Genomic DNA, 16199 nt, shown 5'->3' with positions numbered 1-16199 from the left:
ACCGGTCAGTGCTGAATAAGCCCAAGTGCTAATCCCTTTATTTTACCAAAATTGTTCTGTTCCTAGCCCTTTTGTAGAAAGCTACTGGCAAAGGGCATCCAACTAAGGTACTTGCAGTCTTTTGCTGTCTTCTTTGCATTTCATGTCCTTGGGGGCTGAGCAGTCTCCACGGAGTGCAGGTTCTGCTGCCACTCTCCCCCTGCCAAACCTCTCTCTCTGCTGGCCACTGCTCAGGATGCTGCAGACTCCCCACTCTGATGTTGCTGCCACTGCTTTCATGAAGACCTGATGCTTGCACTTGCTCATGATTAAAAATCTCATACTTGGAAATGGCAGTCTGAGGCTGTAGCAGAAACTGGGAATTAAATCTCCTTACAGGCAGCTCAGGAGGAGCTCTGTCTCTGCCTTTTGCCTGTGATTCACTGTGCCTTGGGAAAAAAATGGAAAATAAAGGGGTCAAGAGAGCCAGGAGAGAGGAGGACAGAACAGAGGCTAAAGAGAAGCCTTTTCTTCACAGTGTGCTGGAGAAGCAGAGCTAACAGTCAGGAGAGCCTGTATTAACCAAAATGAAGCCAGTGATTACCACTCAGCCTGAAAAATGTTATTTCCCTCACCACAATTACAGAGAAAATAGTGTTGGGCTAGGAGGGCTTTTTTGTAGTTTTAAGCCAAGTAAGGCTAGAAGTGCAAGAAATAAGGTGGGCAGGAAGAAACTGAAAGAAGCCCCTGGAGCAGGGAGACCAAAGGTTTGGAAAAAGAACTTGGCTGCTTAAGCCATATTTTACTTGCATTAGGGTTTCCATAATGTGCCCTTTGGAAAGGTGATGGCAGTCAGTGCTTGGAGGGGAAGTCCCAGGCAGTCCTGGAGTGAAGTATGCACTGCAATTTGGTGGGGATGAGAAAAGTGAAAAAGATACATGGTAGGAAAATGATATGTTCAGGGATAGATTGCCCTCAACCTTACTAGAAGTTTCCCAGGGAGCTTGGCTGCCACTCACTGCTCCCCAGCTGGAGGCCGTATCACAAGCATTTTTCATGAGAACAGCAGAAAGCACATTTCCACTCCTTTTTGCTGATGCTTCACTTCCTGCACCAAAGGATGAAGGTGTTAAGACATTACAAGAAAATGGATCTTGAAAACGTTTCTAACATGTCTTAACCTTTCCAGTATGTGGCTTCTTAACAGTAACAGAGTAATTTTCTGCTCAGTATTTCTACAAAAGCCCTGTGTAGCACTGATTCTCTGCTGTGAAGGATTGCAGCCTCTGGAGGTCTCAATTCCAGAAAAGCTCTAAGCAACCGAAACAAGGGTTTAATGAGATGAAACGTGTGTGGCAACGTTAGCCATGACAACATTATCAGCTTTGCTGCTGCTGATAAATCCCAAGTGCATTTCCTATCCTAGCAAGCTTCGGTAAGATCCTCAAGGGTAGCTCTTTTCCGTAACACCTGGGTAATGCTGTGCCATGACTCATCCTCTGTTGTACTGTCAAAGCATGTTCAGTTCTGCCAGAGCAACGTGCAGTGTGACCCACTGCCTGATGCTTGAATCAGGTCTATCAACTGACTACCTCTGGACAAAAATTGAGCAACACTTGCATGTGTGTATCTACATGAGGGATGTGTTTTAAGGAGAATTATATACCCACACAGGTAGTTTGGGTAAACAAGCCCAGCCTTTGCTTTCTTTTCCAGTTGGATTTTCAGTCAAACTTCCAGTACAGCATTAACAAAAGGCAGCTGGAGAGAAGGGATTCAGTAAGACCTACGGGAGCCCTTGCTCTTATCTCCTTTGGTGAACTTCATTTTTAAACTTAAATTGTCACGTTGCCTCTATGCACAATTTTTAATTAAAAACTCACCACTGAAAAGGTTAGGACAGCTTGACTCTGCTGCCCACACACCGATAGCCCGACAGCAGTGAAAGCTAATGGCTGTAAACAAAATTCCTAGCAACCTGAACAGGAAATGCTGAGGACTCTCTCTAACTGGAATAACTAACAAACAGAAGCAGTGACAGCCTGTGCCAGTCCTGCCATGTAACTCACCCCTGTTCTTGATGGCTTTCTTTATAAATAAAACACAGCTCCTCATCTTGCTAGTCTTCTCATCCTGTCTTTAGCACTGCTTCATCTGTTTCTCCCCTGAGATTACAATCTTATTTTTAAGCATTGGGTGCAATGTGCTTTTGCATTTCTAATCTGTGGGTGCCAGTGAATTGCCAGATGCCTTAAAACCTACTTTGTTTCATTCTCTGTGATCGCATGAACGTGATGAGCTCTCAACTGTCCATCTTTTCAGTGCTAGTGACTGGACACTGCAACTGCATTGCCAAGACAGGCACCTTCTTTGCAGAAGAAAATTTTACTTCCAATGCTGTTGTCAGCTACAATAATTATTGCAGATTCAGCTGAAACTTCCAAACACAAATCATGTGGTCTGTTGAAGTTGTAAGCATGAACTGAGTGTCACAGACCACAAAATGTCTTATCAGCAAGAGAAAGAGTACAGCTGTTAACACATACCTGCCATTATTGTGCCAGAATCTGTTTTATTTAGCACCAAAGTGGCTTCCTCATCTCTGAAAGCTGAAAACACAGACTGCATTAAGAGACCAGCGAGTTTCAACTGCTGATTTCTCCTTTCAAACTGAGTTATTAAATTTAAAGAGAAACCTGTTTGACTAGAAAGAGACTTTTCACAAAATCCATGGTTGGCTCACGCCTAGAATTTTATTCAATCCATTCAAAAAATAGACAGAACTATAAGGTGGCACATATTGTCAGAGTACAAATGTCACATCTTTCTTTATATGTTTAATTTAAATCCATAGATGAGGACAGTGAAATAATTGCCCTGGGTGGGAAAATAATTAGGGGTCTTCCATGAAAGGACAAATCTTTAGGTAAGCATTTACACAAATGTATCTGGTTAAGCATAAGTTTTTCTATCCTCTATAAAAATATAAACAGCATTTCAAAATGTCTTTAGACATGTATGTTAAAGTTATCTAATATGACATCGATGTACTCACAGAATACAGGGCTTGGACATTATTACAAACCACATTTATTAATCAAAAACTAAAACAATTTGTATGAGCCTCAAACATAATACGACATAATGAAAGAAACATTATCAAGCCAAAGACATACAAGTATGATGTTCCTCCTCCCATATGAATTCCTTCTCTTTATTTTGTAGTTTTTGTTAATACAGCAATGACTAAGACAGAAGTGGTACCTTAGCACAGGTTAATTTCAACTCAGGATGAAATACAACTTGCCTTTCCCAGAAAGTAACATTGCTGGGAAGTGACGTGTGTCAGGATCAAATTAAGGGCACTCACTATGTGAGTATGTTTTACCTGTGCAGTATTACTTTGATACAGACTGTACGTAGCATGTGACAGGAGGACAAGTGCAAATTACAAGGGCAGAATCTTGGCTTCCCAGACAGCAGAACCAGGCAGGAAAACTAAGACTAAACAGTATTTTTAAAGCAATAAGAAAATTAAACAAAAAGCCAACTCCTCTAAACTTTAATAGTGGGATGTATGGTGTTCCTGGTACAGTTGTCATAAATGCACCCTAGGTTTTCCAGGGATGCAATCTGATAAACTAAACACCTAATCATTGTTGCAAGAACTTACTTGTTCCACACAGACTAAAATGTTCAAATATACTGATACATTGGTCACAGGTCTAATCATATAATTTTTTTTTCCCAATCCTAAATTTTTATTGTAGCAGCTTCCCCATTAGCTGCGTGACTATATAGCAGAGCACTGGATGTTGTCATTGACTAGCACTGATGCCAACAAGGCTGGTATTTTCCAGTTAAAGTGACTGAACAAAACATAAGGAAAGGGTCAGGTTTCAGATAAAGGTTGGACATTTTGAACTCTGGACAAAGTGACAGGTATCTTTGATTCTCCTGGTGCTGGCGCTTTTGTGACTGGGTTTGCCTGGGCTTTTATATCAGCTATTCTCTCCTTAAATCTTTGCTGGAGGTACTTCTCTTCTTTGGAGTAACTTTTAGCAAAAGCAGACATCAGCAGACATGCTGCCACGGTGGACCCTCCAACACAAAACAAGATCGCTCCTGCCAACTTACATATATCAAGGGACCCATTAAACTGAATGGCATGGGTATCCACAACAACAAAATCATCTTTCCCAAGAGCTTCGATTTTCGGTGGCACAAGAAAACCCACTACAAGAACCGTTACACCTATCAGCATAAAAGCCGTCCCGGAGATGAGTCCGACCTGGAAAACAAAGAAAGAAACAAAACCCCAGTTAATATGTCTTTCCAATTTCTACTTGGTAAGTGCTCCTAGGAGGCATTTAGCTTTCACTGTGTCTTGCCAATTTAGTTCTCTCTTCTAGGAGAAGGCTGGTATTTTTCTCTTAGGTCACATGAGGCCCTACTAGAACTAGAATATATGAAAAAACTGTCTTTTTACACTTTGTATTTATATAATTACTGAAATTTCTGGAAACAATGGAGTATACGTCTAATAGCACTTCATGTTGAAAGGCCCCATCAGAGAGAAGATCAGAGTTTAACCCCAGTTTTGTATAATGGATTATTTCTTTAACTTTAGTTGGTGGTTAGCACCAACAGATCAGTTCCTGCTGATAGTCTGTGTCATATCCACTACTTGCTTTTAGTTCATGAACTGTCACTCCTTTGCAGGGATTAGAAGGAAGTTGCTATTGCCATGAACAGATCATAGATTAGCATAGTTCAAGTATAAGTGCAAAATTTGGTTGACACAGAATGTCCCTGGGGGTGGGAAGGGACTGGATGGCCTCACAGGCCCCTTCCAAACTCTGCTGTTCTTCAGCCCTGTCAACTTCCCTGACCTTAATGGAGATCTTTTGATTTTCTTGATCCCTCAGTCACATAGCCACAGAGTTACTGCTCTTAACCTACCAGTCCTATTCCCAATCATCTGGCAGGACTACTGTGGGTGCAGAGCAGAGATAAACTACACTTTTAAGATACATGTGGGGTTCCAAGACAAGACCCTGCTGTTTCAATGACATTATGACAGACAAACTAGAGGGATTCAAAGACCCCAGAACTGCCTTGGAAGCTGATGTATCTTGGTAAGAGTGCCCTGCTTTCAGACGTAGTTATTTGGTGGTCTTGGGTAAACTGAGCAACAAAGGGCCTTTCTGGATAAACACTAAAAACCTTAGTTACACAGGGGAAGTCTGGAAATGGGAGTTTCTCTCTCCAGTAAAAAGCAACAGGTAGTACCTTCCAGAATACAGAGCTCCACCTGCTAGGCGATCTCTGAATCTGAAAATCATCCTCATACTCCCAAATTGAAGCTGTGCAGTCCTCATAAAACTGATGCAGGTAGGACCGAACTCCATAGCGTTGGTATCCTCCCTCGGTGTTGCCCTGCGCATGCTTGGACCCACAGATGTCAGCATAGGAGCTCATCCTTCCTACCTGCAACGAGAGATGTCACGCAACCCAGATCATTATCAGTGTGGCGGGAGAGCAGAAATGGCGCTGCAAACTCTCTAGATGACACGAAAAAAAGCAGTGTGGGAGAGACCTTTCTTTCAATTTTTTTTCCCAAACCAAGAAATGAGCCAGGTGGAGTTGCATGCAATGACTCAGCTTAAGCAAACCCAACGAACTCAGTGTCTTGGCACAGAAAGACTAAAGGTGCTGCAGGGAACATTCCCTCCCATATACAGGGTGCTCACTCCCCATCTTTTGCACTAGCGTGCTACTGTGTTTCCATGGAGATCAAAAAAAGCAGAATATGCCAGGTAACAAAATCTAGCATATCTCAAGGACTCATATTGCCTCTTCTCCAGACTGCTTCTATTGTTTAACCGGAGTTTGCAACCTTAGGAACTTTCCAAACTGCTGGGTTTTTTTAATGTGTTGGGTTTTTTTTCCCCTCTTAGCTTCTGAAGTGCAGGACTACACACTGACATACCATTTACAGCCATGGAAAACAGAGGCAAATTAATTCCTAGACAGATTTAAGCAGTATAGGACTTAAATATGGATAGTTAAAAAAATGGAATGCCACAGGAGCACCAATCTGCTCAATAGGGAAATATTAAACTTATGGCAAAGTACTGCTTCCTTGGAGAAGTCAATGTCCAAGCTCCTGCTGACCTCAATAAAACCAGAATTCTGCCTGCTATAAAAACTACCAACAAAGTTTCCTACTCTTTCCACTCCATGGAAGTTCTCCTGGGACATAAAATCTGGATTTAACTATGCAACTCTAAGGCCTGAACTTGCTTGCACTGGTGTGATGCTACTGAATTCAATGAAATAATACTGGCCCCTAAAAACAACTTGAGCAATAGGTCAATGTCTCTAAAGCTGACCGACTTCTCTTTAAAGAAGTTCAAAAAGCTTTAGTCCAAAGGAAAGTGTTAATCGGAACTTGCATCTGAATGTCATGGCTCAATTTATACGAGCTTCAAGTAGTCCATCAGTTTGCCACAGCAATTTCACCTAGAGGGAGGAAGCTTTGATGTGGTCATGGAAGCTAGGACCTCCCAACTCTGCAGTCCTTCAGATCTTTGCCCTTTGAGAGTGGGTGATCTTGCTGGGTATGAAATACCTGGATATGCAAAAAAAACAAACAGTGGTACATTCAAATTAAGGACAATCTAGAAAATATTGATGGGGACCCCAAGCCCCAAGCTCATCAAAGTGGTTTTACTTAAAAAATATACAAGGCTCCAAAAATTCACCAGGGCAGGGTACCACCTCACCTTCGTGAAACTCAGCCTGTCCCTTCCCCCCACACACACACACTTGAGTTGGTCTGAGCCAATAATTAATATAATAATCCAGTGTCTCACAACAGCCTGAATTAAGCTCTTGGCTGGCTCTGAAATCACTGCTGGTATAAACAGTCAATTTCCAGCTTTTTGAAATCTGTTTGCATTCTTGGCTCAAGAATAAAGAGGGATTTGCTTTTTCCTCTTTATAGAAATCAGTTATCCTGGGGTTTTATTTATTTTGTATATCTAATATGCATTTAGTCTGGAATTTCATGATCTCAACATCTTAAAATTGAAAATATCTCTCCTACAACCTGTGATGAGGTTTGAAGGCTCCTGCAGAAGTCATGACCCAGTGGAAGGAGGTAGCCCACATGTTCCTGGGAGACCTGCCAAGGGCTGGAGGGAACATTGCTGGTGGCTGACCTTTGCAGAACAACAAGGTTAGTGCCAGGCACACCTTCTGTCAAGAGTCCCTTTTTTAAACCCAAAACTGACTCTAAATCCCCTGCAGATTTCCCTTTTCCACCTCAGCCACTGTAAAGCTTTAGGAAACCAAAGAATCACTCTCCGACTCTGTGGATGGGCTTGCTCTCTGTTGATAGTACAGCACCAGTGTCCTTCAGAGAGAGCTCAAGCTGCTGGCCTTCCCAGGCAAGGCAGAAGAACAGGCAGGGTGGACAGAGACCTTGAGACAGCAGGAAACTTCTGGGCAGTAACAGCTGCTCACCAGGTGAGCGGGGAGAGCCTGGCCCCTGGGCCAACCTGTGTCAGGTTGTACATAGCTAATACTTATGTTTCCAACTACAGTTAATATACTGAAAAACATTCATTTCTGTCATGGCTTAAGCCCAGTTGGCAGTTCAGCATCTCACAGCCACTCGCTCACTTCCAGCCCCCACACCCATTGTGGTAAAACAGGGAACAGAATAAAAAGTAAAGCTTGCAGATTGAGATGAGAGCAATTTAATAATTGAAACAAAGTAAAATATAATAATAATAATAACAATAATAGTAGTAGTAAATTAAAAAAGGAGAGCTAAAACCCAAGAAAAACAAGTGATGTACAATACAGTTGCTCACTACCTGCTGACCGATGCCAAACTTCATCCTCAGACTGCCATTGTCCCCTTCCAGGTAACTCCCTCAGTGTCTATACCGGGCACGAAGTTCTACGTTGTGGAATATCCCTTTGGCCAGCTCATGTCAGCTGTCCTGACAGAGCACGATACACTGAGAAAGTCCTTGGCTTACAGTAAGCCCTAAGCAACAACCAAAACATCAGTGTGTTATCATGTTATTCTCACACTGAGTCCAAAACACAGCACTATACTGGCTACAGTGAAAAAAATGAACTCTGTCCCAGTCGAAACCAGGACAGTCTGTTGTGCTTTTTTACAATGCTATGAGGCTTTGAACACTTACTTTACACCATTTATATGGTGTAGTTTACCACAGCTACCGCAGCTCTCACACACAGGGTCATACCACCTATACCTCAAGGATAAGCTCACTTTACATCCACACCCCTCAACCTGTCTCTTAGCTATGAGTAAGCAAGGAATCCATCTCCCACATCAGAAGGAGAATAAAGTGCAGAATAAAGGAGAATAAAGAGGTCAACCAAAGCTCTGCAGAGACTCATTTTCTTATGTCCTTACTTAGATCTTTATTCTCACATCAACCCTACCTCCTTAAATAAATTATGCTTAACTCCTTGCCAACTTCAGTCATTCAGGTAAACATCATTTAGCATCATATAATGAGCAGAATGAGAGATATTTTCCCCAGGTGTGACTCTGTAAGGTCAACACAAGGATGAACCAGAATTAACATAACCAGATAATGCGGCCTGCCAAATCTTGCTTGTATTACTCCAGCTGCCACCAGGAGCATTCAGAAAGCAGGTGAAGCACATTGCTGAGTCTGAACCAGCAACTTTAGTTATTGTAATTTATTTAAAAAAATTCTATGTGACATGACAGAAAGCTGTATAAACACTATCTTACATTCACTGCACTGTCTGTAGGTTTAGTCAAGCGATAAAAAGGAGGATGCAGTGCTTCTAACAGCTTGATAAAGAATTGCCTGGAAGGGCCACACAGCCTGGAATCACTTATATGACACATAGATTCTTTTTCTTTAGCAATCTAAAAGGCTAATAGATGGTTTTGGTCAGCCATATGAGCAAAATGATAAATAAGAGCTGGGAGGTGGAATAGAAAACAAAAGAATTATCTTTTACTTGAAAGAGTTGTGATAGCATCAAGTAGTATGACCTTTTAAAATGGAAGGGGGGAAAAAAAAAGACTGCCAGCATCATTAATTCTTTTCAAGCACTGCATAATATTAGTCCTACTGAACATTTTCTTGATGTTTAGACTCTTTCTCTTATAAGCAACCTCCTACCTTTTGCAAAATAACTTGCCCTTTAGAGGGAAGAGAAAGAAGAGTGCTCAGCCCTGTATGAAGCATCCTGGTAATTTGGCCTAGGATGGTCTCCTCTCTCAGCTGCTATGTAAACATACTGTTGTTCTTGCTACTTACAGATGGGGCAAAGGAACTGAAACAGTCAGAGTATGGTGGGAGAAAACAGTTCTCCACAAATAAGAAGGAAACTTTTGTCAAAGCATCAATTTTACATTGGACAAATAAAGACTGCAGCAGCTATGATCTGTGCAGTGTTGATGTGTATTTGCATGTCTTGCCTTCACGGCTGAGAAATTAAAAGCTGAAATGTTGGGAAACTTTTGCTAAAACAAGTGTCGCTGTTACCCATATCTGTGTTATGCATGAGCTGAAAACATGCATCCAGGCCACAGGAAGTGGTTTAGTCATTAAGTTTTTCTGTGCCTAAACCCAAGGTGCTTAGGAACGTGTGGGATGTAGGATCACAGCTTCAGAGCACTGCGTAGTAGCAATCCATCCTCTAGCAACTTTTGTTTCCATGGCGAAAGCTGTCCTGTTTACTTTGAGCTTTACTATTCCCTGCTAATCTGGGGAGATGTGACTGGATTGGTGAACAGACAGATTAAAAGACGAGCTAGCCCTATGAAAAATTACCCAATAAATTTTCCAACTACTTTGCTGCCTTATGGAACGATTGAACACATTTTAAAAAAATAAAAATGCAAGGAACTGGCATTTGAAAAGCAGAACAAAAGGAAATAAGGATGTGCCATTGCTCTGTGACACCACACAGCCTCTGAATGCAAGCCACAAACGCTGACGGCTGGCACAGGTGAAGAAGTATCCTAAATCTATCAGATTTAGATACTTTGACCCTTCTGTTCAGAGGACCACGTTTGCAGTCCTTACCTACAGAAAGCGACATCCCTGCGAAGGGTGAACACCGCAACAAATAACCCGTCTTCTACAGCAGTATCCGAGGTGGCCCTTCGGTGGCCTCCTCAGCTCCCTGTCAACCCCAGCTCCCGGCACTCTCCCAGGCTGCTCCTGCCCTGCTGCCCTCCCGCCGCCGCGGCTCCCGCCCGGCTCCCTGCGCTCGCAGGAGGCTGCGGCGCTGCCACGGGCATGCCATGGCCGTAGGCACCTGCTGCCGCTCCTCTGAGCACGGACGGGCTGCACGGCTGCCCTCCAGGGCGCGAATTCTGCACCCCTGCCAAGCACGGCGAGGGGGTGCGGGGGCCGTGCGGGCGAGCAGCGCCTTCTCCCGTGCCCCGGCGGGCGGCACCGCCCGCTCCGCAGCCGCCAGGGGCCGGAGCGGGATGCTCTCCTTCTCCCGCTTCTCGGTCGGAGCGGGAGAATCCCGCAGCGCCCGCGACCCTCCCGGCCGGTGATGCCCCGGGGACAGAGGGGAGCCCGGCCCGGCTGACCCTGACCCTGCCCCGCAGCGCACGGGGCAGCGCTGCACCAGCCTCCCCCGGGAGAGCCGCACTCCCCCAGCCCGGCGGCAAAGCCGGGGCGCCGCTGTACCTCCCGTCCCCCGCCGCACGGCCGCTGCCCTCCGCGGGATGCTCCGCGCCGGCGGTCGCAGGAGAGAGCCCCCCACCGCGCCCGCCGAGCTGCCGAGTCCCCACGTTAGCCGAGCGGGCCGGCGCCGCCCGCGGCTTTACCTGTCCCTCCTGCCGCTGCCCTCGGCCGGCGAGCCCCCTTGGCGGCGGCGCTAGCTGCGGCCCTCCCGCCCCGGTCCCATCTCCGCTCTGCGCCGCGCTGGCCCCAGACACCACGTATTATGTAGGGCCCGGAGCGCCGCTCGCTCCCGCGCCGTGCCTGCGCACTGAGCCGCCGCCGCCGCCGGGCGCGGACCGGCGCCGGGCCCCGCTGGCCCGCCGCCCCCGCCTCGGGCGCCTGCCCAGGGAACGGGGAGGGGGGGAACCCGCCGCTCCCCGGCTGCCGGGATTCGGGTCCCTCCGGCCGGGGCCGCTCCCCAGGCCGGGCAGGCCCGCAGGTGTGCACGCCAAGGTCACCGGGGCGTCCTCCCCGCGTGTCGGGGGCAGAGGCGGCTGGTCGCCTCCCCGCCCCCACCGCCTTTGAACCGGCACCGAAAACAGCGGGGGCTCGACGCTGTTTGTCCGGCCGAGAGGATGGGCACGACAGGAAAGTGTCCTGCCAAGGGCAAGGCGCTGAGATCTGGGGGAAAGGGTGGTTGGGGAAATGGATCGCTTAGCAGGAGACCCAGAGGGACTCCACAGGAGAGTGAGGCTCAGAGCCGAGCGCCTGGGGTCTGTCCTGATAGCAACAGGCTGGTGGTTCAGTGGGAAAAGATTTCAAGAAAGCAAGTTTGGGGAGTTGATGGAAGCTAGTTAGAGAGCATGACAAGGCACTAAGAGCTGGAGATGCTGCAGTGTATCCAATATGTGATTCCTCTGAAAAAATAATGAGAATGTGAAGGGCAAGAGTGCTAAAGAGTCGTATCCCTGTGTGTACTGAAATAACGCATGAAAATAAGAGTATTGCTGCATGCAGAACAAGTGGAAGGGCAGTAAGGCAAAATGGGGTAGTATTAGCCAAAAAGCAAGGTATTTTTAAAGGGCTTAACTCACTATAACGTGAAGAAGAAGGTGAGAGCATTGGTTTCATTAATAGCGTGAGCTCCTTTGAAAAGACCCTGCATTTGATGACAACAGTAAGTTTGGACAATTGCAAACTAGGAATCATAAAAATAGCTATTAAAAAAAGAGCAAGGAAGGGATTACATCTGGAGGAAGAAATGCTGGTTTCACTGGATTTCATCCTGTCCATCCAAAACTGCTATGCCTGTCCTGTATCAGGCAATGAGTAATTCCAAAAGTGGTTCCCCTGACCTGAGCACAGTTACTTCCTCAGCAGTGCACTATTCAGTGAGTAGCATGAGCATACTCCAGCTCACAGCACATAGCAAGTATTAAACTTCATGAAAAACCAGGAAATACAGTGAAGTGATAAATGAGTGAAAAGCCAGATGGAGTATCAGTTTTAAAAGAGATTCTGTGATTGATTATCCAGTAAGGTTAGCACCAGATTTACGTGTAGTATCACAGTTATGACTGAATGCTGCTTTATCTCAGATTAGGAAGATGTCTTCTGTAGAAAAAGCAATTAATTTATGTGATCCCTCTGTTAACAAAGCTTCTTTTGATTATTTACCTACTGTTCTTTTGATTATTTACCTACTGACAAAAGCAATAAATAAAAGGAACATGAAATACCTGCGTTGGCCCAGTACAGTTTTGTTTCCTGACACTGAAATTATATGCTCAGCTAACCAAGACAAATTAATATTTTAGCAATGGGAACATTTGCAGTAATGCAAAAATTGATCTGTGAACTGCAAAAATCCTGAAGGTTAACCATTGATAATATGTGAACTTTTTTTGATAATTAGTGAACTTTTAGTGCATTAGGAAAGCTGTAAACTCAGCCTGAGATCAGAGCTGTTCTTGAAGTGTAGCTGAGTTTGGTTATGAAAGCCATTGAACAGAAGAGTGTAGATGTCCTGTTTAGCTTTGAAATAGGTAACATCAATGCAAATACATTTTAGAACACCAGGTCATGGTGGGACTCAGCTGCTGTTAAATGAAGGAATTTCCAAATTTAAGTCTTTCCTCAGTACTCAACTTTCACAAAAGGTAGACTGTGTTTATGCTGGGGGCTTTAACTGGTCATGGCATGGAGAGCAAGTTCAGTATTGTACCTCTGGCTGTAGATGCTGTTAACTTGTTTGGGTTCTTTTCCCTTGTGGAGAGGGAACCCAAGTCTAGTGCTTTCCTTATCTTCCACCTGATATCCTACAGGTTTGCATTGAACAGTAGTGAGCACGCTGAGGAAAAACATCCTTTCAAGAACTTCTGTGGGTGGTGGTTGCCATAGAGTTTACAGGCTTCTCTCTTAGTGAGAGCTGAAGTGATTTTATCAGCCGGTTTGTTCAACACAGCTTAGTTAGCTTCTGGGAACCTGTGCTGAATCAGAGAAATTACAGCTTCCCTGAAATGCATTTCTCTTGTAGCAAAATGCAGCAGTTGGTATGAGAGTCTTGTTCACTGAATTGCAGATGTCTGCCCCTATTTGCTTAATGGTGATGGCAAGATTCCAGAGGCTCTTCTTCTGTTTCACATGCTGTGGAAAACTGTGGCCTGAATAGTTCTACTGTAGTGACATAATTGACACAGTTTCCTGTCCTCACCTTCCTAATGACTGGCTCACCTTCATTTGGAGAGCAAGGCCCATAACACTCCTACTTCTGAAAAATCTTCAGTTGACATAGATCCACAGGGAGCAGGACTAATATCTAATAGCTGTCTGCTCTTCTTCTGGCTTCGAGTTTCCTCAGGTTTCCTCTCTGTCATTCAGAAGGTCCTTTTGAGTGGCCAAGTAATACTGGGGAGGAATGGGGCAACAAGGCAGAGATCAGTTCAGTTCTGTAGTGCTATTCTAGGGCTAGGAGGGTATATTACAAAGAGTATTTTAGTTTTTCAATACTTCTGACACAGAGCATGGTTTATGAATGAAAGTGTCTGTCACACTCTAGACAGATACTGCCAGCTGCTGCATTCCTGTTTTATCTCAGGTAATTTGTCTTTTGCTATTGTCCAGAAATCAGCACTTGGCTAGCTGTTTGTCAGATATTGCTGCATTTCTCAGTGCTTTGTTCAGAATGTTCTAGCTAGCAAAAATGATTAATTGTGGTAATTTGTCATATTCTGCCATCACCATCTTTGTATATAGATTTGTTCTTGTCCCCTGAGCCAGAAATACAGAAGATGCTTTCTTGACAATGAAGATCATAAATCTAGGTGCTTTTTTTCTATCTTACCCTGAAAATATATGGTCTAGGAATTGTTAGTTCTCTTTTTCATTCTTGATGGTGCTGGTGAATTTGAATATCACAATACCAGGAATATTTGGGAGCTGGGTAATCCAAAATGCACATAGACAAATGATTGAAGATGTGGCAACAACAGGAATCTCACACAAGGCAACAAACATTTGCCTCTGAGGGGATGCTGAGCAAAGAGGAATAGGCAGGACGAATTAAAAAAGATTCAGTGACCCGTCTTCACTCAGAGACTGCCTCCATTCATCATGTTTGTGTTTCCAGAGTTTGGTAAGAAACTTGCTTGCTCTTTAGGCCTGGTTGTTTCCAAATAAGCTTTGCAGATGCAGTGTGTCTCCATGGTTTAGAGGCAAAAAGCCTTAATTTAGACACAAATGAAACAGCAAAATATCAAACCCACCATTTTCTAGAAGTGTCAAGTGTTGGACAGCAAATGTTTGCAGCAGAGAGTATTTTATTTGCAGCAGCAGCTACTACTACCGCTAGACGGCTGTGTTGTTTTAAATTATACCGCCTATGAAGATCAATGCCTAGGAGCTTGGGTTAATTTTTAAAATTTCATTTCTCAAGGGAAGTGTAATTCAAAGTCAAGGGCAGGTGAGGGGAAACTGTTCAAAGTCATTCTAAGAAGTTCAGTTTTTTCAAGAGGAGATGTCATGCTGAGCACCCCTGTCAAGGGAAGACTTTTAAGACTGCTCTGCTCCCAGTGGGACAACCAGCCAGGAGCTGAGCTTCTGGGCGGGCTGAGCTGTAGCTGCCACATGTGTGAGTTACTTGTGCTTGAGTGACTTAGGCTCTACTCTTGTCTCTGGTGCCTGTGAGGAAGAATGTTTGAACCAAAGTGTCTTTTGGTAACTCTCACATGCCTGTGCATTCTGTTCCCATAGATGAGGTTGCTAAAGTTGCCTCACATGCCATGTGCCAAGTTCTTCTGTGTTTTGGTGCCCACATGAAAATGGGAGCAACTGAAAACTTGACCTCTACTGTAAATGCTGAGTGTCATAAGGATTGCATTAATAACTGCTCTCAAAATCCTCTGGTGTCTTAATATTTTATCTGTCTGATCTTCTGTTTCAGAAGTCATTATACTGCTTCCTATCAGCTTTTGATGAACTGGTTGGCTTTTATAAAGCAGCCATTGTAAGTTTATATTGCAGTTACTCTGTGGTTGGTCTCTCATATACCTTTATGTGTAATACAAGTGTTAACAATAGGGCAGAGTGAAGGTAGTACATAAATATAGTGTAATAAACGTGAGCAGAATTTTATGGCAAAGATGGGAAGGACAACACTGGTAGTGTCTGAGAGTGGCTGTTAGTAGGCAGGAACCACACTGGCTCCAGGATGCTGTAAAAACCTCTGTTCAAAAGCATCTTCTGGTTCAAGGAGTTGTTTGTTTTTGTTGTCTGAAACAGTGTATTTGTAATGTAATCAGCCAGTATATCAAGCGTCAATTGCCAGGCTCTCATTGATTGTCTCTTAGTCTATATTTCTTGTTCAGAAAACACTGCTAGATTTTAGTGATGAAAGTCTCTCTCGAAACAATTACATCCCAGAGAACAGTGAGAAGGGTTAGATGAGTGCTGTCTCAACTTTTGCAACCAAAAATATATTTACTTTCAAGAGAATCTCTATTGAATTGCAACACTAAAGACAACACCTGTGTTGCTATGAGGCCTTCCAGAACTTTTAACTTCTATTTGGAAAGAAGAAGTCTAAACTAGAGAGAGCACTCACTAATTGTTTTTATGATATATAGATGTTATGACAAAATAAATACGTCAAATCTATCCAAAATGTTTGAACAGAGACACAAGGGAAATGTTATCTTCTTTTTAGCCAATCCAATAAAAATTTGGTTCCCCCTTTGACTTTGATTGCACTTTCAGAGGCCATGGGACTGGTGGGACTACAGGGATTATCCTCAAGAGAGCAGAACACTATTATTTCTGAACTTAAAAATAGTTGAAGTTCTGTGGTTGACATTGTCCACCATAATTCACTATGTTCAAAAGTAAATAGAGAACAATCATAGGAAGACCAGTTCCACTCTCATGAACACCTGAGAGTGAGAAGTGTAATCTCTTTGATGTATGAGCCAGCAAGGTTCCAGTGTGAATATCATCCTTTTGATATCATCCTTG

General features: G+C 44.1%; 1 protein-coding gene across 1 annotated transcript; it reads right to left on the bottom strand.

Annotated features, from left to right (window-relative positions):
- Positions 1 to 2706: 2706 nt before the first annotated feature.
- Positions 2707 to 11151, bottom strand: NRSN1 (neurensin 1). Its single transcript, XM_050322282.1, has 3 exons — positions 10856 to 11151; positions 5272 to 5469; positions 2707 to 4270 (listed from the first exon to the last, which is right to left on the bottom strand). Exons 2-3 carry the CDS (start codon positions 5458 to 5460, stop codon positions 3872 to 3874), a joined length of 588 nt encoding a protein of 195 aa, XP_050178239.1. The 5' UTR covers positions 5461 to 5469; positions 10856 to 11151; the 3' UTR covers positions 2707 to 3871.
- Between the last annotated feature and the right edge of the window lie 5048 nt (positions 11152 to 16199).

Source organism: Myiozetetes cayanensis, unplaced genomic scaffold (genome assembly GCF_022539395.1).
Source record: "Myiozetetes cayanensis isolate MyiCay16 unplaced genomic scaffold, myiCay2020 scf1, whole genome shotgun sequence".
In the NCBI taxonomy this organism is placed as follows: Eukaryota; Metazoa; Chordata; class Aves; order Passeriformes; family Tyrannidae; genus Myiozetetes; species Myiozetetes cayanensis.
This window is presented reverse-complemented; position numbering and strand designations above follow the sequence as displayed.

What these genes read in the sequence shown, in the direction of transcription:
- NRSN1 (XM_050322282.1), bottom strand. Translation starts at nt 5,460, where the DNA reads ATGAGCTCCTATGCTGACATCTGTGGGTCCAAGCATGCGCAGGGCAAC. An exon ending in GGAGCTCTGTATTCTGGAAG is followed by an intron (nt 4,271 to 5,271) that starts GTACTACCTGTT and finishes TTTGTTTTCCAG; the next exon opens with GTCGGACTCATCTCCGGGAC.